This window comes from Ascaphus truei, chromosome 3 (assembly GCF_040206685.1).
Source record: "Ascaphus truei isolate aAscTru1 chromosome 3, aAscTru1.hap1, whole genome shotgun sequence".
NCBI classification, from domain to species: Eukaryota; Metazoa; Chordata; class Amphibia; order Anura; family Ascaphidae; genus Ascaphus; species Ascaphus truei.
This window is the reverse complement of record NC_134485.1, coordinates 87619141-87643562: the sequence shown is the minus strand read 5'-3', so window position 1 is coordinate 87643562 and position 24422 is coordinate 87619141. Positions and strand designations below refer to the sequence as shown.

At 41.6% G+C, this 24422-nt stretch overlaps 1 protein-coding gene across 1 annotated transcript in view; it reads right to left on the bottom strand.

Moving 5' to 3' along the window:
- Positions 1-238: 238 nt before the first annotated feature.
- The window catches only part of LOC142491655 (4-hydroxyphenylpyruvate dioxygenase), a 35592-nt gene continuing 11408 nt past the window's right edge, over positions 239-24422 (bottom strand). The window contains exons 5-14 of the mRNA XM_075594532.1: positions 15650-15692; positions 13588-13670; positions 12144-12233; positions 11722-11828; positions 4602-4679; positions 3276-3438; positions 2403-2474; positions 1538-1660; positions 1303-1419; positions 239-754 (exon numbers count right to left, since the gene is read on the bottom strand). Of these exons, the coding sequence (XP_075450647.1) occupies positions 641-754; positions 1303-1419; positions 1538-1660; positions 2403-2474; positions 3276-3438; positions 4602-4679; positions 11722-11828; positions 12144-12233; positions 13588-13670; positions 15650-15692 (990 nt within the window). The 3' untranslated portion in view covers positions 239-640. The remainder of the gene's footprint in view (positions 755-1302; positions 1420-1537; positions 1661-2402; positions 2475-3275; positions 3439-4601; positions 4680-11721; positions 11829-12143; positions 12234-13587; positions 13671-15649; positions 15693-24422) is intronic.

The window sequence follows — 24422 nt, the reverse complement described above, 5'->3', positions numbered from 1 at the left end:
AATCTTTTCGCTAACAAAATCAGATAAATAATGGTAAACTCTGTTTTTGGTTTTTGTTTTGCGCAAGATTTACTTTTTGCAACTTTTCACCGGAGGCGGATATTTTCTTCCAATGCAAAATATATGTGAATAATTTCACACATCTCTCACTCACGAAGTATGGAGAAAATATGTAAGTGTAGGAATTTGAACCGTTTTGGTAAAAAAAAAAAAAGATGAAAACAAATTGCACCTTGGGTATCTTTAAATCATTCTTTAATCATTTGGTACAGAAAGCAGCAGTAACATCCTTATGTCACTTCACATGCCATATGTTATTTTTCTCCTTTCTTGAGGTAGATAGCAGGAGACTGTTCCAAGTGACCATAGCTTCAGGGTTGCAGTTGGCTTGGAGGCTGTTCCCTGTTGGGTCTCACTTATGATTTGAAACTAGAGCTTGAGGCCTAGTATTCATCTTTGTTTAAACAGACACTTTAGACCCCAACAATTACCTGATTCTGTAAGCGCAGTAATGGAAGAGACTTAAAATACCTCGGCCTAATGTAGCCTGTCCAATGTGATTACGTCTTCCCTTTGGCCATGTCCCTCTGCTGAGTAACTGCTTCCTGAATTATCCATCCCCACTTCCATAGCTACATTTTCAGTTAAAGGCCTGGTTTTCTCCATTTTCTGTGTAAATCGTTAGATTCCCCCTGGCATCTTGATCCTTCTCAATGGCTTCAAACAGAGACTTAAAGTTTCCAGCTCCAAAACCCTATCACATAAAGAATTAAATGGTTATTGCTGTAATTTCTGTGTAAGCTTTTGAATGACTCAAGCAAGCATTCATATTACCAGTAATAAGAAGTAACTGTTGTCAGCTAAAAATATGTTTGCACAAGTTTGTTGATTAATGCATTGATTTCACACCTGTGGTTAACGAAAGGACTAAAACTGAATATATGCCTGATTGTTACTGTTTATTTTCTACAATATATTATTTGTTAAACGCACTCCATTCTGGAAATGTAGTATCTAAAAGCAAATATAAACGTATTACTGCATTTTCTTTGTGTACCAGAATATTCAATAAGAGCATATGGTAATTTTGCTACAGCGCTGAATAAACATAATTGATGTGCTAAAGTTTACGATTTTACTAGTAAGTAGGGAACATAAGTATACCAGGTGGCCCCAGTGGACCTTATCTTTAGTTATTGTCTCTGTATGTATCAATATGATTTTGGACAATGTTTCATTGTATATACCATTTAATCCTGTAATCCTGCTTAATAGTAAGAGAGTTAAAAAAAACTGACTCACGTAATGGTTGTATCTCTGAATAACTTCCAGGAAGAGAGTAGGTCTGTCTTGTATTGGCTTTGTAAAGATCTGTAGAAGGTAGCCTTTATCATCATAATCAACCAGGATATTTAGCTCCTGCAGTAAAAGGTACATTATTCATTAGCATAAATATGCCTGTCAGTATTATCTTATTTACAGTTTGCTACTACTGTATGTTTGGGATTACTATACTAGGATCTGTAGTATACTGTACCTGTAGTACGCTAATATCTTCTTTCACACTGATCTTTGCATTTTTTAGGTTGATTCTCAGATCGTCGTAGTAAGTATCTGGGACAGAAAGAAACTCAGTCCCACGAGATTTCAGATGTTTCACCTGAAGGAAAAGACACATTACAATTCTTGAACGGTCAGTTTTCTACGCGAGATCAATTTGTATAATATTGATCAGAAGGAATAGAGCTCACTGAATCATTGATCCTTTAAGCCTCTACTCAACTAGACTAATAGACTGAAATATATTGGGAGTATTGAGTGGATGCTGTTAAAAATAAGCAGAAACAAACATATGTTCTGCAGGTCAGTGCTTAGTCATTTGTTTTTTTATTACTGATGATTAACTTGCACAATCTTAAAACACTTTGCAAGTTGCTAAAAACTAAAATACCACTTACAGTACCTGATAATTGTGTAATTAATGAGATGTGGGGACTGAAAATGCCTCAGGTTCATTCTTGCTCTGTGACTTCGCATGTGTAAATATCACTGCCCACACTCAAGGGCTTGTTCCTTAAACTGCGATATTGCACAGAAACTCCTGTTGATTGCAATGGAAGTTTCTGTATAATAGTGCCCCGATCGGCACTATCACAGTTTAATGAATAACTCCCATACATTCCATCTAACTCCTTGTTACCAAATTACAAAAAAAGAGACTTAAAAGATATATAACAACAGACGTGACTCAAACTATAGACAGGTATTCATGCACAGACTTGCACATATAAACACACCACCCTCTTAGCCAAACAGTGAGGAGATCAAAGCGTTAGTCACAGGAGGATTTGCCCCGCCCCCTGGCCTTTATTCCTTTGTACCTATCTGTCTGCTTTACTCACTGCTTTGATGATGTCGGAAGTGTTAAGAGCAATGTGTTGTACTCCTGCACTGCCATAATAGTCCACATATTCCTGAAAATGAGAGGAAATGGGGATCAGACATTACTGATTGTATAGAATCCAGCACGTTTGCATCTGTCTAATGTGACGTGATTTATTGCACTTAATACAGAAAGCTGTAGTACAGAAATTGTTATTGAACTAATCCAAATCTTCAAAAATTGTTTATAAGAACTGATCACTTCCTTGTGGCTGAGAATGCAATAATGGCACATCTTAAGGATCTGGACTTGTTTGCTTCCTAATTACAATGTGTCCAGCTGTACTTATTATTATTATCTTTGTATTTTGAAATGGTGATGCATACAATACATTAAAGTATATACAAACTGAAATTGAATACACAGGTATATGAATAGTACATATGTATAAGAACACCATACACCAACCAAGAACCACCATAACGCAAGTTAATCCGTGTCGTAAAGGGAACTGATGGAATATGTGTATTACAAGTCTCCAAGCATAGCAAGGTACATACATATTACAGGTACGTACATTATTTAAAAACATAAATCATTTTTGCTTTCCATAGCAGTGTCTACCATTGACTGTGCTTAGTATACTTAGGAAGACACTACAGTATATCTCCCTGCCATATTACCAGTCATGTTACGTCTTTCTACCACACATCTTCTTTGGGAACAAATACTATTCTCTGTGGTTTCATTATCTCTCTCGTCCAATCTATGGATCTCCATTGCAGTTCTGTTTGCTAATACAGTGTGTTTATTGTTCGATAAAATAAAGCAAAGTGCATAAAACACAGACAAACCCTTGGTTGTTTTCTAACAGTGCAGCCATTTTTTCTACCTGTATCTGGGATTTTTTCTTTCCAGGTGCTGGCTCATTTATGGGCATTTTTATTGTCTCCTCGTAGTTGGACACCACAATTGAGCGCAAGGCGCTGTACTCGGTGTGAACCTGCTTGTCATCCACGGACCAGAATCTGTGGAAGAGCAGGCACTTCTGATACCTAAGGTTTCAGAAAGGCCAGAGAATGATTATTATTTATGAGATGCAGCTCCTTTCAGGTTTTACATAATTTGGTCCATTAATGTCAACTTGTCTTAACTTTTGGTTTCACTGATAACGAGGAAACAAAACAAATACTTCATAATAAAAATAATAATGCCAAGGCAGGCAATATTGGCAACTTACATCATTATGAGATTTCTAATCAGTACATGTATTGTAACTTTGACCTCATTGTATTCTGGTTTCTGGGTCACAATAGTACAGCACTGCTATGGAAAATTAAGTCTTGAAAAACCAGAACAGAACTAGAACCTTATAATGAGATAAAAGTTCAGGAGGTCGGCGATTCTGTGGAAGCACATGAGCATTATAGAACAGAAAGTATGATTTCTGGACTTTTTATTCTTTAACATTTGGTACAACAAACTAAAGACTTTTGAAAGGTTGATTTATTAACTGTAATTTTAATTGAGTGGGTTATATGTCATGTCAATTTAAGAACAATGCAATGAAAATTAGAACAGTTAGCTTTTACTACCATTGGAAAATTGCATGTTATTTCTTCATGTTGTCTGCTTTGCACAAATATAAGGTATGTTTAGTAGTTGTAATATGACTGTAAAATACAGTTGCTTGAAATTGGTAATCCCGGGGAACTATATCTTTATAGACCAGTGGTACTTTTGAAAAAGGCTATTTTCTCATATTTGATTAAATTATTTCAGTTTTTATTATTTTGGAATGCATAGACTCCTGTGGAGCTATAGAATTCTATATTGAGATCATTCTCTTAGATTACAAATTTTGAGTTACTTAAATGCTCTGTGTAATAAACCTTTTGAGTGCCCTTATGATGTATCTGGTATGTTATGGGCCCCTGGCATGCCTGGGGCCCTATTGTCATACCAGGTACATCATGGCAAACATACTTGTTTTATAGGGTATGATTGGGCTAACCACTCCAGCTGAGCCCTCAGCTCGATCGAAACAGAATTGGAGCCCCCAGTATTTCCGTCACCTGGGTGGGGGTGGCGGTTATGTTGCTAAAGCAATCACAGGGCCGGAAATTCTGGAGGTTCTGTGGCACTCCCAGACCTCCCGCACTGAAAAGGTTAATATTGGGATCACCACTTGGGTACACGTTAAAAAAATATTACTTACCAATCCACTGTTGTCAACATCTCATCATCTGGCTGGTTCCCAACAATGTGATCAATGAAACGGAGGCATCCTGATGGCCTGTAGAAACAGATAGTACTTAAATAGTTGACAGGCCTCAAGGAGACCACACCCGTGGTTAAATTGTACTCCTCACATGTCTGCACAACCAGTCTTTATGAAGATGCTTTGCCTTAAAATGTTCATGTGTAGTGTTAATGTTGCATGATTCAAATTGAATAATAAAATCTCATTCCTTGAAATGACTTCTCACCAGTAAGTTGTGAAATATAAGCAAGTTAAACCTAATAAAAAATAAACATATTCACATTTTTTGGTCACATATAGTAACTTTATACCTTGGTTATATCTATATATATATATATATATATATATATATATATATATATATATATATATATGTGTAACTGTAAATATTCCTGTATATTCATTTGCATGTCTTAGACAGGTCTGCAACCCTGTCTTTCACCATTATCACCTAGCAAACAGCACTTCCACTGCAGCAAGGGATTCTGGGAAATGACATGCAAATGAGCACACATGTGAGCATGAGATAAAAAGTGGCACTGTGTGCTCATTTGCATGTCATTTGCCAGAATCCCTTGCTGCAGTGGAAGTGCTGTTTGCTAGGTGATAATGGTGAAAGACAGGGTTGCAGACCTGTCTAAGACATGCAAATGAATATACAGGAATATTTACAGTTGCTTTATGCTTTACTGTGGAGGGTTTTAGTCACTTTTTTTACCCACCATAACCTTAATAGTGGTGGTTATATATATATGTATGTATATATATGTATATAGATATATATAGTGCCGTTTAATGTGAAATTGATAAGGCCTAACTCGAATGGAAAATACTTATGAGTTGCAAGCATTGTCATAATTTCATGACTATGTCATGAAGTCATCAGTCTCGTGTCCGTCAAGAGCAATTAACACGGATAACATGGGGACAAAAATCTGAATGAAGAAAAACCTGTATGTGTGGTCAACACAGTAGGTAAACAATCAATAGAAAATAGGGTTTGCCCCAAAAAGGACAAAGTTCCATGATGAAAGGTCTGTGTTGGGCATTGCACACTCCACTGTTCCTAAATACTGTATATGGAAATTACTGCAAAAGACTTTGGTAAGTAGAGCTTTACTTTGTACTTTTTGGGGGGGAATCCTGATTTCTATTGATGGTCCGTCAAGAGCAGCAACAGCCACACTAATTTAGGTGTGTGATTGAGTTGGATGCTACCTTACTGCAGATGTTAATGCTCCTGCTGGCACATTGCAGCAAGGCACACACAACGTACAGACCCTTGTGTCCGAACTAACTGCATGCAAAGAAAGGGTGGTGCTAACGCGTTACTGTACCACGCCAACGGATGCAGTAACGCCCGCTACATCTGTATTTCATTGTATATTTTTGACCTGTCTTGTTTAACCCAAGTAAAGCAATAATGTGGCTGACTGTGGCCGATAAGCTGTGTAATGAATACCACTGATTTATGATACTAATATATCTATCGTAATTAGTAATTCTTTTATTTAGATTTTTGCTTATGCTACTGACTCATTTTCATTGATAGATATATTTGTTAACTGTAAAGCTTCAGTCAGTTTAGCAACATGTATTGTATTTGTAATAAAGCTACGCCCCCCACCCCCAGGGGGTTCCTGGAGCCCAACCGTCTTAATTTCAGCTTTGTGGACCCCCTGGTCCCTGAGATACTAACCGGTAAAGGTGCCAGTACTTCTTGTTTTATACATCCTCTGTGTCACACGGGCCACTAGGAAGCCACAAAGAATTTTATTGCAACTTCCTATTGGCCATGTGATGCAGGAAAAGGTAAGCCATCATAAGCCAGCACACCTTTACTGGTGGGTATTTCGGAAACCAGAGGTTCCCAGGAGCTGAAATTAACTCTGTTCCCCGTTCCCCAGACTCACCGGTTCCCATCTTGGTTAGAAAAAAAGAGGGATTAAAAAAACAAACAGGAAACAGCTGCTTTTAGAAATTAACTGCTAATACCTAACTATGATTCTAAATTGCATTGACTGTGGCTGAATAGCACACCCGCCTTCATCTTTATGAAGTCACATTTGTGGTCTTTTCTACAGTCCGTTCAAAAATATGTTGTCAGAATATATTTTCTCTTAAACAGATAAAGCTATCTACAGTACATGAAAAGGGCAGTAAAGTCTCTCTCTTTCTCTTTCTCTCTCTCTCTCTCTCTCTCATCAGTCTTGCAGATAAATACAAAAATGTGCCAGCCCACAACATTTTTTACTAACCCACCACTGCTTACCTTTAGTTGTTAGATATTTCATTATTACTGTTATTCATACAGTACAGTATGTCTCTCTCACACATTCCCCCCTCTTTCACACTTCCCCCTCACACACACTTCCCCATCTCTCTCAGACCCTCTCCTATCAGGCCTTACCTCTGGAGCGGGGATTCAGGCCTAACCTGGCGGTGGAGGGAGGCCTACCGAGGCGACTGGCAGCAGAAGTTGGGCCCAACTTCTCGCTGGCCTAACTTTCAGCAGCTGACTCGCAGGCATAGATAGCCACTCACCCTGGGGTGAGTGTGCGAGAGGCTATCTACAAGGCTGTATTATATATGACACAATATTATAAGCCCAAAGTTTATGCATTCAATACTTTGAAAAACTACTTTGTTATGAATTTTTAAATGTTGAAAACTAGATATACCAAAACACTCACCATTATAGGGCCTATGCACTAAAGGTTCATTAAAAAAATCGCCGGCCCATTTAAATCACCGTTTTTATGAGCGTTGCTATCACGGTATTCAGAAAACCTTGATTACCTGTCATAACAAAATTCACAAAACGGGCGATTAGCCGGTGATCTGATTAACGGCCCTCTGAAAAGGTCTTACCCGGTGAGTTGTATCTGCTGCAGAGAGAGCTGCTCTGAGAGAGCCGTCTCTCCCTGTGCAAATCTCGCCCGAAATTTATGTGTATACATTTTAATTTGGTTAATAGTTTAGATGAGCAGGGGGTCTCCTGAGCTGAACTGCATTGGTTTCAGCCTTGGGGACCACCTACTTCCCGAGATACAGGCCCCGTTATGGGGTGCCGGTATCTACTATGCATTTTATTCCCACGGTCACGTGACGCGGACACTTAAATGCATAGGAGATACCGGCACCCCATAACGGGGCCTGTATCTCGGGAAGTAGGGGGTCCCTGAGGCTATCCGCTATTCGCAGGGGTGAGCAAACTTTTTATGCCGAGACCCCCTTTTTATCCATGAAATTTCTCAGACCCCCCGTGCCTGATGTAATCAAAATCACATAAAAAAAAAAAAACCTTATTAAACGGTATACAATGTAAATACAAATATGTCTAAGGCCGCGCATATAGTGCCCGCGACGGCGACACTAGCGAAAGTTGTATTTCGCTTTGCGGCGGCGTGAGCGACCAGGCCATTGATTGGTTCAGGGGCTGTTATATGAGGCGACAGCCCCTGAAAAATCAAATATTGCCGGCTTAAAAAAATCGCGTCGCCACGTCACGCTTACTATAAGCGCACGCGGCGGCGACAATGCATTTGTTTTCGGGCGACGTCGCCGGCACTATAAGCGCAGCCTAAATACTTACATCCTTCAACAGCTCGCTCTTGCAAAATTAGGCTGCGTCCACGCTACCGCTGAGAGCGGTGACATCACCAACTCTCCAAGCATGAGCACAGGGTGTCCTGCATAATTTTGCAAGCCCGAGCGGGGAAGTGTTTACACTTTTTTTTTTATTATTTCCTTACATTCATAGTATGATTGATATAGTGGCAGCCGACCCTTTCACTTGCAGAGGATCGCAGCGAAGCAGGTTGCCAGCGGAGGAGAGCAGGAACACAGCGCTATTGTAGGGCAGACACCGGAAGGAGGGGCGTTTGACATCACAGCGCTGGGGCGTGCTCCTCCCCCCCTACCTCCGAATCACGTGGCCCCACCTGCACTATTCTGTTTGGCCGCCCGCGCACGCACATCTTTTTTTGCCTGCGCACCCAGGTTTTGCCGCAAACCCCCCGCCTAAATAATCCCTTCCCCCCCTCAGTTTGTGCACCGCTGCATTCAATCACAACACCCACACAATCACAACACACACAACCAACACTCAATCACAACCAACACACACACTCAATCACAACACACACACAGACAGACAACCAACAGGCACAGCACACACACACAACACACACTCAATCACAACCAACACAGCACACACTCAATCACAACACACACACACACAGTCACAACACATATAACCAACACTCACATAATCACAACCAACACACACAACACTCAATCACAACACCCACACACTCTCAATCACAACACACACACACAGACAGACAACCATCAGGCACAGCACACACACCACACACTCAATCACAACACACACACACAGACACAACACACACTCAATCACAACCAACACACACACTGCAGTCCCTATATATACACACACACACACACACACACACACACACACACACACATATACATATATATATACACACACACATACACACATATATATACACACACACATACACACATATATATTACACACACATACATACATATACACACACACACACACACATATATACATATACAGTATATATATATGTATACACACACACACACACACACACACACACACACACACCTGGTGGGTGGGAGGAGGAGTGGGTGGGAGGAGGGAGTAACTAAGCCTGCTCAGGTCCCTCCATGTGCTGCTGAAAACGGGCGGGTAACAGACAGAAGGAGGGCTTATCTGTGTGCAGGGAAGGCCCCGCAGCAAGGCCCCGCCCCCTCTGCAGGCAGACAGCTGAGAACTAGAAGCAGCCTCTGCACGGAGCTTCTGGCCGCCCGTGCACAGCTCTGCCCGCCCCCAGGTTTCCCCGCACGCAGCCTGCGCCCCCCTACATAATCTTGCGCCCCCCAGTTTGCGCATCGCTGCGCTATGGTAATGAAGTTTACCGTAAATGCATTTTTATTGCATATGATTCATGCCAGGGGTCTCTGGTGCTAATATTAATGGATATCAGCTCCAGAGATTCCCGGCATCAATCCTATGCAGGAAAAGGGCATTTTTTTTCTAAGTCCCATCTCGCCCTTCTCTGCAGGTTTCCAACACCTTCACGCCAACTTTTTCTGGTGTGAGGATTTTGTGATAAAATCACTATTCTAGAGCGGCAATAGGCATTCATAGCCTAATCACTGCTACTAGAATTGCACAAGTTTATGAACATGCCGAAAAGCGGCGATAAGTGGCTTATCACCGCTGCCTCAGTGATTTTTTTGGGGGCGATTCAGTTTTATCACCCACTTATCATCACTTACTGAATAGCAGTAGGCATTTTGGCCGATAAGTGCTTGATAAATGGCTTATGAACGCTTACTGCATAGGCCCCTATATGTGGAACAAAGGGCAAAATGGTAAACTACCAAAGATATAACTAAACATTTTTTGTGGATAGTAAAGCATAATTATTTTTAGTGACCTGCTTTAAATACCTTGATAAGTGGCCAAACATTTAGTTTTATTATTGATAAACTACAGCAAAAAAAAAAAAAAAAAAAAAAAAACACTTATGAGAGCATTCATGTCTTGGACACGTCCACAACCCTGCCTTACCAATTCCCAATATGGTACACAATGCTTCCATTGCTGCCAGGGATTCTGGGTAATGACATGCAAATGAGCACTCACAGTGTGTAACTTTTTGCTTCTTGTCCATTTTAACATGGACCCTCTATAAACTTATGGCTGTCGTATTACTCAGCAGTTATAGCACAGCCTGGGTTAAAGAAGTGCATGGTCAGCAAACCTCACAGACATCTGTTTCAACCTTTTCAGTCTCATCAGTGTGAAGATGGTTACTGAAATGTAAAACATATGTGTAGGAAACCTCTAGTAGTCTATCCTTCATAATTTATCCAAAAATACATTGGCCAGCAAATAGCATTGTTTATGGCATGGGGGTGCGCAATCTTTCTCGCGTCGACCCCCCTGCTGGCTCTCCCCGCGCCTCCCCACCCCCTCCTTACCTCTGCTCTGGCATTTCTGACGTTACAATGTCATGTGACGTCATGTTGCCATGGCAACACAGCACCATGTGACCTCACAGCATCATTTGATGCTGCATCGCCGGAAGACATCTGAGCCAAGGTAAGGTACCTTACAGAGGCCTTCGCCACTCCCCCGGCATTTAATTTAAATGCCTTCGGGAAGAGCTCGTGAGCCTCTGTAAGCACCACGCCACCCCAGAAAATCTAGCGCCCTCAGTTTGCGCATCCCTGGTTTATGGTCTAGCTCCACAGTTGCACCCTATTAAACTGGACCGTATATGCCGTTTTGTTCTGTTATGTAAATTCAACATGTATTCTGAATTAGAGTAGTGACCACTTGAGTCCACACATAATGTTAATTTTCCTTCATTTTCAAAAATGACTTGGATTAGTTACCCAGTTACCGAAGTACTGTATTTTATTCATTTCAACAAAAACAGCAGCATTGAGATCTCTGTTTACTGGTCCCTGGCTTAATAAAGAAGCTGGGTGGTTTTCATTTTCTTACTGGGCTTCTTACGTCTGGAATGGCTTCCTTTTTTTACATAATAGCCACAGCGTTTAGAAAATGCAAGTCATCAACTGTCTTGCTTCAAACATGTTTGTTAGTATTCAGTCTGTCCTTTTTTTGTACTTCTTTATCTTCATCCCAGAAGATAGTTGAAAACAAGATAGAAATCTCATGCACATGTATACATATAAACACGTGAACTAATTTAATAAAACTGCATACTTAACTTTGATCTTGAGTTACAATGCCTAGAGTCTAATTCTAAAAGTTCTTGGCCAAGACAGGTTTCTTTTGATATCTCGAAGCTTTGTTTTAATTGCTCTTTCAGTATATGTCAGCATAAAATGTTCCATCTATATACTGTGTTAACATTGCATCATACTCTTGGCAACTCTTTTGAGTTCATGTGAATAATGGCAATTTTTATTTGGGGATTTTAATTTCCATCTCAAACTTCACTACAGGGTCATTTTGTTTCATCTTTGCACTCACAGTGTAGGCAACAGAGGATTTGTGAACAGTGGCTCTTTAAAACTTGGCAGGAAGTTCCCCCGATATGGCCCCAGGTATTCAATCAGAGTATGCGTAGTATCGCCATACTAAAAAGACAAAAGTTAGGTAGTGGCATATCTAACAACAGCTACCAGTTCTATCATTACTCCTAGAAAGAATTTGCTGCAGGCGAAAACCCCAGGAAGTGAAATGAAGTTCCCCCTCCCCACTGCTGTCAAAAGAGAAAACCAGCCCGATCAGAGAAAAGCTGGAGATCAAAGCAAGAGAGTTTAATCACTGGACAAAACAGTGCCAGAGGGAATAAGGGGAACAAGCAGCAGCTTTTAGTAATCTTCAGTGTCATAAAAGAAACTGATAACTCAATTAACCCTATCCCCTTTAAAGTGAGAGTTAAAACTTACAGTCTGTAGGACAGCATATTTCACCCTACCGCCACCATCCTCTTCTGTCCAAGGCTCTTTAACAATCAGAGCGCCACGTTCTTTGGCTTCCTGGCAATAGAAGAGAAAGCAGGTACATTAGTAGGACTGCAGGCTGTAGGACTAGTGGGGGACAAAACAAGGAGGTTTGGGAGAAAAGTTGTGGTGATCTCTTCATCTTTAATTGTCTTGCGCTGATTTAAAAGTCTTTAAAATCAATAATAGAGTAGAAAACTGATACATTTTTCTTAAAAATGTGTTGTGTTTTTTAACCACTTCAGAGCTGGAGAGGCCAGCAACACATTGTAAAACAGAGGAGACACTAATGATCATAACTGAATCCAAGAGGGCAGGAGTGGCCAACTCCAGGTCAGGTTTTAAGGATATTCCTGCTTCAGCACAGGTGGCTCAATCAGTGGCTCAGTTGTTGACAGAGCCACCGGTGCTGAAGCAGGGATATCCTTAAAACCTTATCTGGTGGTGGCCCTTGAGGACTGGAGTTGGCCTCTCATGTACTAGGGCTATCACTTTTGTCCCATACAGTCTTCAAATTCCTATTTTGAAATTAAAGTTACAGGCTTTCAAACCATTAAACATGACATTAACTAGACCCCTTAAGGTATTTATTCATATTTTAGTTTTGAACTCTGACAATATCAAATAGTTTCAATGTAAAACAAAGCAGGGTTAGACTGGTCTATCTTTAGCATTGAGCAAAACATTGATAAATACCCTTTTGCCATGTAAAGAATCTGTTGCTCCTACTTTTTATGTAGAATATACTTACAAATATTTAGCATCATTTTTTTCAGTTCACCATTATTACGCATTAACGCAATAATCATTTGATCTCACGGTCTAAGCATGTTAAAAAGACTTAACAGTATACGCATATTTGTATCTGAAGCAATACAGAATAAAAGTCAGATTTCCTATAGATAGCATAATAAGGTTGTTCTAACACAGTAGAAGGATTAATGACACATCTTTTGCTATTGAGCAACCAGCACAAAAGCGAAAATTGCACAAAGTTGTCCTGATGGTACCTTCCCAAGCATTTTACATAAGTTAGCTAGTATTTCCTGACTTGGCCTCTGCCAGGAGTGGGAGTTACTCTGCGGCATGAATTTGTACCTTTAAGCTCTCACCTTTTTCTCCTCCCTTCCGTGCCCTTACCTCCTCCTCTTCATTCCATTAGCTTATTTGACTTGGCCTGTGATGTCACGGTGCTCAGCACTTTGCTCGCGCTTTAGCAAACAGCCTTTTTTTTTTTTATCATTTAATTAAACAAACCCGTCTTTCAAAGCGTCGTCATGTTTGTTCTTACATTAAAGTGTAACCGCAGTTCGTGTGTCTCACATTACAGCTATGTTTCTTACTCCCCAGGTTACATATTTAGATGTTATCGGTTTTGGACAAAAAGTACCTGGAATAAGAAGTCACAATCTTCCACCTGGAAAGCTATGTCCTTTACTCCATCTCCATGCTTGATCAAATGTTGCCCCATCTCTAGACAAGAAAACATAACGATTGCAGCGTGAGGCAGTGAGCACCCCAATACTCGGAAATATTTCAGTCTAAAAATTGCTTCAGTTTCTCTAGCAATATTTTGCAAGTGTGAAAAAAAGGGTTAATTTGCCCATGTGATACCAAAACAGTGTAATGGTTGTTTAGATTGCTTCTTGAAAGAATTTTAATATAAAAAAAAGACATTGACCAGGTAAAGAAACATTGTGGATAATTGTTCATACATTTCTTTCTGCATACCAGGCAAATGTTTTTGCGGGGCACGTTTTTTTATAACTTACTTGCAAGCTCTCTGTTTTGTCTTGAGTCAGCGCCCTCTAGCTGTTAGGTGGCTAAGTTAGTAGTGCGTTCATCAAGTTCACTAACCACATTTAAAGGAGCATGGAATCCACTTTTTATCATGAGGGGTGAGTACTTAAAAGTAGCACTTAAGGCAGCACTCCTGCTTTCCTCTTTATTCCTCTTTTTTTTAAATAGATTTGAAGCAGGTGGACTCCGGAGCTGATTCACGTTATTTCCAACTCCGAGGACCCCCTGCTTCCTGAAATATTTACCGTCATAGGGGGTGCCGATAGCAGCTCCGGCTGGTCTGTGTGGGGCTAACGAAATGTCGGGTTTAATGTCCCACGTCACACGGGCGAATAGGATGTCGTGATGTCACCCCTTGCGGCTTCCTATTGGCCCGCATGACCGGGATAATTAAACTTCCTGAGCTGCTACCTGCATCCACCATGGAGGTAAGTATCTCGGGAAGCAGGGGGTCCCTGGAGCTGAAATTAACGTTGGTCAGTTCCCCACCTGTGGGGGGAGCAAATATTTTTTGGGGAGCATCTGCTCCTTTAAAGGCATCCTAAGTTGGGCCTTTGTGCTAATTGGACTCCTTCACATACCCATAAATACTGGGAAAGAGTGTAGTAAATGTACCCTATTCATTAAAACATTAATGTTGTTTTTGTGATTATACAGATGTAGCACGAATCAGTATCTAAGGAGGCATGGCTGAAAAAGCAAAAGGCTGTCGTGGCTGCAGGGTGTCCATGCAGTCACGCTTTCCCCCCGGTGCTGGAGGCAGTAAGGGCTGCTACATTTGCATGGATGCTTTTAAAAAACTTTTTAAATAGAAAAACCTGAGGATTGCAGGTTAGACAGTACTTATAAAAATACCGTTGCAATTCATTTGAACCCCAAAAAGCTTTCAGATCTGATACATTTAGAGCCGTATCTATCTGGCCCCTATTTAATATGCTTCCCTGTGCTAGAGAAGATCACCTCCATTCAAAGTAATTCAATGAAAATGTTCTCCAGCACAGGGATGTGGATTCTCAGCATATTCTATAAAGAAATTGCCCCTGTACAATTTTTTCATTTATTTTACCTTCTACTTCCCTAATGAAGATTTAGGGTCAGATCCACAAAGCTCCGTTAAGGGACGTCGTTGTCGTTAAGTTAACGTCACATTCTGCCTTTCTGCATCTCTTTACAGGCTAATAATGTAATGTTAAGTCATGTTTTCTCCCGGGAAGAAGATTGCGTCAGCCGTTAGTGATATGATGCAAAAGAGCCATTTCCCCTAACATTGCATATCCACTAAAGTCCGTTAAGGTTACCGCGTGGACTTAACGTTATGTTACTTAGGTCATACATAAACTTGGCATTACTCACATCCAGACTCTAAAATAGGGCTTTACAGGGTCTTCATGGGTGTAACGCCACAGTTATGATTTAACAGACTTATTTCCAGCATGATTTTCCTCTGCTTTCTTCTCTCTTTTAACTTGAGTTTATGACCTATTTTAGGGTTTGGATGTGAGTAATACCAAGGCATACTTAATGTCACGTAATTGGAAGCTAACGTAACACAGCCCATGCTTTGTTGTTTGCTGAAAGAGCTTACAACTAACGATCACGTCATCACAGCCCAAATTCTATTGTTTGTTTACAGAGAAAGGGAAGGACTTTACCTTGATTTCCAGGATTCAGTGGGGATTGAAAAACAAAAAGAATCTGAAAAGGAAGAAATAAAGTATAAATTCCATCAGTTTTAATCTTTTACAACAACACAAAATGTGAGGATGGATCCTGGTTTACAAAAATGCCATGTCTTAACAAGTCACCAACAGCCAGTGATGAATGGTATATAAGGTTCACTCCTTCCAAGTACTAAAATTAACCAGTGGCATTGACATGTTTAAAAGTGTAAGCTCTTTGGGGCAGGATGCCATTGTGACGGCAAAATGCTGTGTGCAGCACTGCACACACTGTCAGTGCTTTATAAGATAAATATTGTAATGTATAAATATTCCGATTTTGGGGTTGGGCATGCAAATGGAAACAGTCTTTGGGGCCTATGCACTAAGCGCCAAAAAAATAAATCGCTGGGCTGTTTAAATTGCCAGTTTTGACAGCGTTGCTATCACGGTATGCAGAAAGACCAAAATACCTGTGATAGCAACATTTGCAAAACTGGCCAGTAGCCGGCAACGTGATGATCGCTCCTCTGAAAAGGGCTCACCCGGCGATTTCTTTCTGCTGGAGAGAGTCGCCTCTCCCTGCGCAAATCTCGCCAGAGATCAAAATGTTTGAATATAAAATGTAATACATTGTATTGTATCAGTATTGTAGCAGGGGGTCTCCGGAGCAGGACCTCGTTGATTTGAGGTCCGGGGACCCCCTGCTTCCCGGGATACAGGCCCGTTATAGTGTTCTGGTATCTCCCATGCATTTTATTCCCACGGTCACGTGACATGGGATATTTAAATGCATAGTAGATACAGACCCCGTTATGGGGTGCTGGTATCTCGGGAACCAGGGGGTCCCCGGACCTCTCATCAAAGTGGTTCTGCTCCAGAGACCCCCTGCTCATCTACACTAGTAATAAAATGAATATTAATTATTAAAACAGCTGCTGCCCAGAATAAACATTAAAAACACAACAACACTAATACCCACCTCTACCCCCACATGATGGATACCAGAGACTGTGGGTGTCTGGGGGTCCTCAGGTGGTCCCCATGGGTGTCTGTGGGCCCTCGGGTGGTCCCTGTGGGTGTCTGGAAGGTCTTAGGTGGTCCCTGCGGGTGTTTGTGGGCCCTCGGGTGGTATCCGGGGGTGCTCAGGTGATCCCTGCGGGTGACCGGGGATCCCCATGGGTGTCTGGGGGCCCTCGGGCGGTCCCTGCGGGTGTCCGTGGGCCCTTGGGTGGTCCCCATGGGTCCCCGCTCACCTGCGGTACCAATCCTGTATCCATATTTGTTTTTACAGTACATTTAAATAAATACACCCCCGTTCCCCCCCCCCCCCCTCCCCAACACATACGGTATTGTAATGGGCAATATAACTGTTATACACATATGGATAATAGCTAATTTGCCCATTATTAAATAAAACATTCGACAGCCAGCATAAATAAAGTAAATAAACCTTTCTACTTACCCCTGCCATTATGAAGGGTGTCATCATCAGTATACTGCAGGTCCATGTCCTCCGATACCAGCAAGAATACAATACAAAATAAAATCTAATGGCCCCTAACCCCTTAATCACCTTAGCGGTTAATAACGCTATAGTAATTAGGGATTAACCCACCCTCCCCCGTTACCCACCCGGGAGGCATAACTAGCCACCCCGGGACCACTATACCCACCCTGTACCCATTGATTGGCATAGTGGTACATCATACTCCATTCTTCTTTTCACTTTTAAAGCTTTACACTCTTCTGCCCCTCATTACATCTCAGCCCTAATTTCTCGTTATGCACCATCCAGACTTGCGTTCTTCTCAAGGATGTCTTCTTTTTACCCCCTTTATATCTAAAGCCCTCTCCCGCCTTAAACCTTTTTCACTGACTGCCCCACACCTCTGGAATGCCCTTCCCCTCAGTACCCGACTAGCACCCTCTCTATCCACCTTTAAGACCCACCTTAAGACGCACTTGCTTAAAGAAGCATATGAATAGCACTGTGGATATTCTGAACACATGATACATAAAGTTTGGTCCCCTGCAGACGCACTTACCAGAACTCCCTCCTACTGTCTGTACGTTCTCCCTACCTACCAATTAGACTGTAAGCTCCTCGGAGCAGGGACTCATCTTCCTTAATGTTACTTTTATGTCTGAAGCACTTATTCCCATGATCTGTTATTTATATTATCTATTATTTATTTGATTACCACATGTATTACTACTGTGAAGCGCTATGTACATTAATGGCGCTATATAAATAAAGACATACAATACAATCATACCCATATAATATGGGCATGATAAGCCTCTATAGCAGTCAATGGTCACCCTGATAAAAAAGAATGAAGGGCAAAAATACACAATAATAAAAGATATACATAAGCACCTAAACACCCCAATTCAAGAAATAAATAAAAGCACTAGCCAACCAATTAAATAAAAGCACTAGCCTACCAATTCAATAAATTAAAGCACTAGCCAACCAATCAATTCAATAAATAAAAGCACCAACCAACAAAACAATTAATTAATTTTACACACTAGCGAACAAAACAATGAATGAATTTAAACCACTAGCCAACAAATCAATTAATTAATAAAACCACTAGTCAACACATCAATTAAAAACAGTAGCCAATAAAAGACATAATTAATTAAAAACGCTAAATAATCGGAAAATAAAATAAAAACAAGCCATCCAAATTACAAAAATGTAAGCCAAACAATAAACAGAAAATGAAAAAACAACAATCAATAGAAAAAAAGCATTTGCCGCAAAATGCATTGGCTGTCACTGTATTTATCTGTACCTTAACAGGCACAGATTAATACATTATCAGTCAATGGGCAATGAAAAACATAAAAATAAAAAAATACAATAAAAAAAACCTGTAAAAATATAATTAAATACATTCAATATTTTTCTTACCTTTAGAAGTGTTGAACCTCCGAATCCCAGCGTTTCAGGAAGCTCTTGTACCGCAACGTCATCAAAGTCAATCCAACGCCATCCACCTTGAAGATCCGGAACAGGTAACAAAATTCTTCTTTTATTTCTATCACCTTCTTCTATCTTCTTCTGTCATTATTTCTTTATTTTCTTTAATGTTCTATCTTCTTTCTTCATCTGTCAATCCAACCCCATGATATGATCCAATGGATGTTGTCTCGTCATCTTCCTGTTAAATGAGGCATCCAGGCCTTATATAGTGCCTGTGACATCACATTTTCAGGTCAGGTGGTACAGCTCCAATCTGATTGGACGCTATATCATGACTGCCTGTTTTTTTAAAGTTTTTTTTTTAAAGGATGTGACGTCATCTCCAAGGGAGGTACGTCACATCCTTAAAACCACCTAGCTATATCACATGGTATTACAGCCAATGGGATTGATGTCACATCCTGTTGAACTAATGTAACCTAAGTTCAAAATGAACTTTTGGACTAATGTAACCTACAGTATCACATGGTACAGCAACCAATGGTTGAACAATTGTTGTATGGTGCTCTAAAACAGAGAAAACAGCATTGTTAAATGATAGAATGGTAAAGTCTTATATGGATACCCCTCCAATGAATAATGATTGTGCTGAAGAATAATTGTCCCAAAACGATGTATGACTGGTGTGTTAAAATCCCACGTAGCAATGCAGTAAGGATAATATATTAACCACCTGCCGGTGACTAGTACTAGTATAACATCCAATTTAAAGGGAACAATAAATAATAATGAATCAGCATCCAGGTGATGGAATATGGGGCAAAGGAATAAACTCACATGAGATGTATGTCTCCAATTAGGGGTGAGTCCTTGAGTTCAATGATCCAGGGGTATAGGTGTGCATCCGTCTGTAAAGTTGAATAAGCCAGAGGAGAAAGAAAAAAACGAAGCACTACATCCAATGCTAGTAGGCCAGCAAAAACAACAGGAGTGCGTTCCCACGATAAAAAATAAGGCTATTTTAATGGATCATAGCAGCAAACCATACACCAATGCGTTTCGGACTAGAAAGCCCTTTATCAAGGTGAAGGTGATAAAGGGCTTTCTAGTCCGAAACGCGTTGGTGTATGGTTTGCTGCTATGATCCATTAAAATAGCCTTATTTTTTATCGTGGGAACGCACTCCTGTTTTTGCTGGCCTACTAGCATTGGATGTAGTGCTTCGTTTTTCTTTTTCTCCTCTGGCCTACAGCAACCAATAGGAATGTCTTCAATCATATTGGCTTTAATACCATGTGATATAGCCATGTGGTTTTAAGGATGTGCTGTACCTACCTTGGAGATGATGTCACATCCTTAAAAAAAAACAAAAAAGAGGCGGGCACATTATACAGCGTCCAATCAGGCCTGGACGCCTCAGTTACAAGGAAGAAGACGACGAGACAACATCCGTTAGGACTTACTATTAGGTTGGATTGACAGATGAAGAAAGAAGATAGAACATTAAAGAAAATAAAGAAATAATGACAGAAGAAGATAGAATAAGGTGATAGAAGATAAAAGAAAGAAGAATTGTGTTACCTGTTCCGGATCTTCAAGGTGGATGGCGTTGGATTGACTTTGACATCGCGGTACAAAAGCGTCCTGAAACGCCGGGATTCGGAGGGCCAATGCTTCTAAAGATAAGAAAAATATTGAATGCATGTAATTGTATTTTTACAGGTTTTTTTATTGTATTTTTTTTATGTTTTTCATTGCCCATTGACTGAAAATGTATTAATCTGTGCCTGTTTAGGTACAGATAAATACATTGACAGCCAATGCATTTTTTTGGCAAATGCTTTATTTCTATTGATTGTTGTTTTTTCTGTTTATTATTTGGCTTAAATTGTTTATAATTTGGATGGCTTGTTTTTATTTCATTTTCAGATTGTTTAGCGGTTTTAATTCATTATTTCTTTAGTTGGTTACTGGTTTTAATTGATGTGTTGGCTAGTGGTTTTAATAATTAATTGATTTGTTGGCTACTGGTTTAAATTAATTGTTTTGGCTAGTGTTTTAAAATTAATTATGTGTTTTGTTGGTTAGTGATTTATTTATTGAATTGATTGGTTAGTGCTTTTATTTCTTGAATTGGGGTGTTTAGGTGCTTGTGTATATCTTTTACTATTGTGCATTATTGCCCTTTATGCTTTTTATTAGGGTGACCATTGACTGCAATAGTGGCTTATCATGCCCACATTATATGGGTATGATGTACCACTATGCCAATCAATGGGTACAGGGTGGGTATAGTGGTTCCGGGGTGGCTGGTTAGGCCTCCCAGGTGGGTAGCGAGGGAGGGTGGGTTAACCTCTTAAGGTGATTAAGGGGTTAGGGGCTATTAGATTTTATTTTGTATTGTACTCTTGCTGGCATCAGAGGACATGGGCCTGCAGTATACTGATGAGGACGCCCTTCATGATGGCAGGGGTAAGTAGAATGATTTATTTACTTTATGCTGGCTGGCTAATGTTTTATTTAATAATAGGCAAATTAGCTATTATCCACATCTAGATAATAGTTATTTTGCACATTACAGTACTGTATGTGTTGAGGGGGGGGAAGGGGGTGTATTTATTTAAATGTATTGTGAAGAAATTTTGGACAAGTGTAACAGAGGAAGAAAAAACGGAGCACTAGGTCCAAACTGGCATTGCCAGAAAAAAGTGCAAGGATGCGTTCCCAAAATAAAAAGCTTGTTTAATGAATCAAAAACCACAGACACACACCAACGCGTTTCGGACTACTGCTAATCCTTTATCAAGGTGAAGGACTAGATAAAGGACTAGCAGTAGTCCGAAACGCGTTGGCGTGTGTCTGTGGTTTTTGATTCATTAAACAAGCTTTTTATTTTGGGAACGCATCCTTGCACTTTTTTCTGGCAATGCCAGTTTGAACCTAGTGCTCCGTTTTTTCTTCCTCTGTTACACTTGTCCATCTACAGGCGGAGGCACAGTTAACCCGTGGAATCCTGGATACCTAAGGACTTGCTGCTTATCGTGGATACTTATTCCCATGTGAGTCTATCCAGTTTTACCACAATTGTTCTGGACTGTGTTTATAAGATCTGTTCCATTGTAATAGATGCTCAACTAACTGGTCACCAGCAGGTGTTTCACTATTAATATATCCTTACTACCGTGCATTGTGGGATTATAGTGCCAGTACGCATCTTTTGGACATTCTTTTGGTACATTTATTACTGGGTTAATTCCATTCTATAACAATTTATTTTTTTGTAGTATTTTGCTGTATTTTTCTGAGCACCATACAACGTTTTTTTCAAAGAAATTTTGGACACAGGATTGGTAACGCAGGCCAGCGGGGACCACCTGAGGACCCACAGACACGCGGGGACCACCTGTGGACCCCCGGACTCTTCTGGCCTCTGGTATCAATCATGTGGGGGTAGAGGAGGTGGGTATTAGTGTTTATTGTGGGCAGCGAGGGGTGGGTGAAGGGGGTATTTGGCCCTTGGTGGGTAGCAGGAGGGGTTAACCCCTTCATTGCCTTAGCGATTAGCCGCTAAGGTAATGAAGTTGACTGTAAATGCATTTTTATTGCATGGGATTCATGCCGGGGACCTCTGGTGCTGATATTAATGGGGGTATCAGCTTCGGAGATTCCCGGCCTCAATCCTATGCAGAAAAGAAGCATTTTTTTCCTACGTCCTGTCTTGCCGCTTATCGACAGCTTCTCACCATCTTCCTGCCAACTTTTCCTGGCGGGAGGATTTTGAGAGGAAATCTCTATTTTAGAGCTGCGAATTGCACGAGTTTGAAAACCTGCCGATAAGTGGCTTCTCGCTGCTCGTTTGGCAATTTTTTTGTCTCGGGGGGGGGGGGGGAAATGCCGAAAAGTGCTTTTATCGGCGACTTATCTGGACTTACTGAATAGCAGTAGGCCTTTTTGGCGAAAAGGCCTCGATAAGTATCTTAATCGGCGCTTAGTGCATAGGCCCCTTTGTGTCACTTTTTAGCTTCCAAATTTTTAGCTACCAGGATATATCACTTGAAAGCTTCAGTTTTCTGTGTGAAGTAGTTTGTATAGCTAAATATGGGTTAAGGAAATACAGTCAGAAAGCTACTCCGTTTGAAACAGATCTTTCTGAATCAGAGGTTTATGTCGGCTTAGACCTGGCAGGTTTTTTACAAAGACCAAAGGAACAACAATGACAGCCAGAGATGCTGAACTTGATGCATAAGATTAAAACATATGCATCTCACATCTCCTCTCTAGCTTCTCCTATTGTTCCCCATGACCACTCCTTGAAACACCCACTATTGGGAGCTTGGAAGATATTAAAGGAGCAGAACATGTTTAAAAAAAAAAAAAAAAACAGGTTTGAAGCAACGGGTCACCAGAGCTGAACCACGTTAATTTCAGCTCCGGGGCCCCCCTGCTCCCTGAGATACTTACCGCCATAGTGGGTGCCGATAGCAGGTCCGGAGGTTTAAAGGTCTTGGTCACGTGGGCCAATAGGAAGCTGCAAGGGATGATGTCACGGCTTCCTATTGGCCCGCCATTATGTTCCCCACACACAGTCCAGCCAGAGCTGATACCGGTGCGTACTACGGAGGTAAGTATCGCGGGAAGCAGGGGATCTGCCCTTCTTGGAGGCCCAATCATAAAGCTGGTTGCATCAAGCCTTTTTACTTCACATTTATTGCTGATTAGTGAGTAAGCCCAATGAAAACGTATTGTGAGGATTCGTCATCCTGGTGAATGGAACCCACCACTCCATCTTACCCCCTCAACCTCGACAGGCACTCAGGTTGCGCGATATCACGGCGGCCCCGTTATACGCGCGTGTGCGGACGGCGTGCGTTCGGTCAGCCCCTCCGCGGGTCCAGCCTCTGCCCCCGCTCTGACGTGCAGCGCGTCCGTTCGGCCAGCCTCCCCTCCGGATCTGTTCCCAGGTTCCGCCCCCGCTCTGACAACGGACATGCGCGGTGTGCGAGTGACGCGCGATCAGGTTGCCACCACCTGACGTCGGTGATGCGCGCAGGACAGGTCTCCCCTGGACCGGCTCCATTCCCGCTCGGATGACGGGCATGCACGGTGTGCGAGTGGCGCGCGATCAGGTTGCCACCACCTGACGTCGGTGATGCGCGCAGGACAGGTCTCCCCTGGACCCGCCTCCAGGCTCCATTCCCGCTCGGATGACGGGCATGCACGGTGTGCGAGTGGCGAGCGATCAGGTCGTCGGTGGCGCGCGCAGCACGTAGCTCTGCCTCCAAACCTAATCTGGCTGCACAATAGGGCGCACCTGCGCGACCCAGCAGCCTATCGGCTTGCTCCTTCTTGCTCCGCCCTGGCTTACCATTGGAGGGAGGCTCCTTAAATACCTGCTCCGTTCAGTCTCTCATTGCTGAGCATAACCTTGTGTGACGCCATGCCTTGCTGCATTCCTGCCTTGAGCCTTGTCTGTCTTGATCCTGCTGCTGCTGATCCCTGCTTCGCTTATTGGACTCCGCATCTCTCCTCTCCTGACCCGGCTTACGTACGACCTTCCCGAACTCTCCAAACCTGCCCTCAACTACTTTCACAACGACCATCCTCCAATCCGACCCTGACTAAGTACCCCAACGATCCGCTACTCTCCAGTCCAGACCCGGCAAGTATAAACTACTATTCTACCTTCCGTACTACTGACCCGACTTGCAAGACTACTCTACACTCTAGGCGCGCCCATGCGGTTGTGGGTTGGCATGTAATACAATTCCCTACCTCAGCCTCGCGGTCTCGTCTGGTTTGTGGTGAGCTACGCGTTACACGTATGAATTA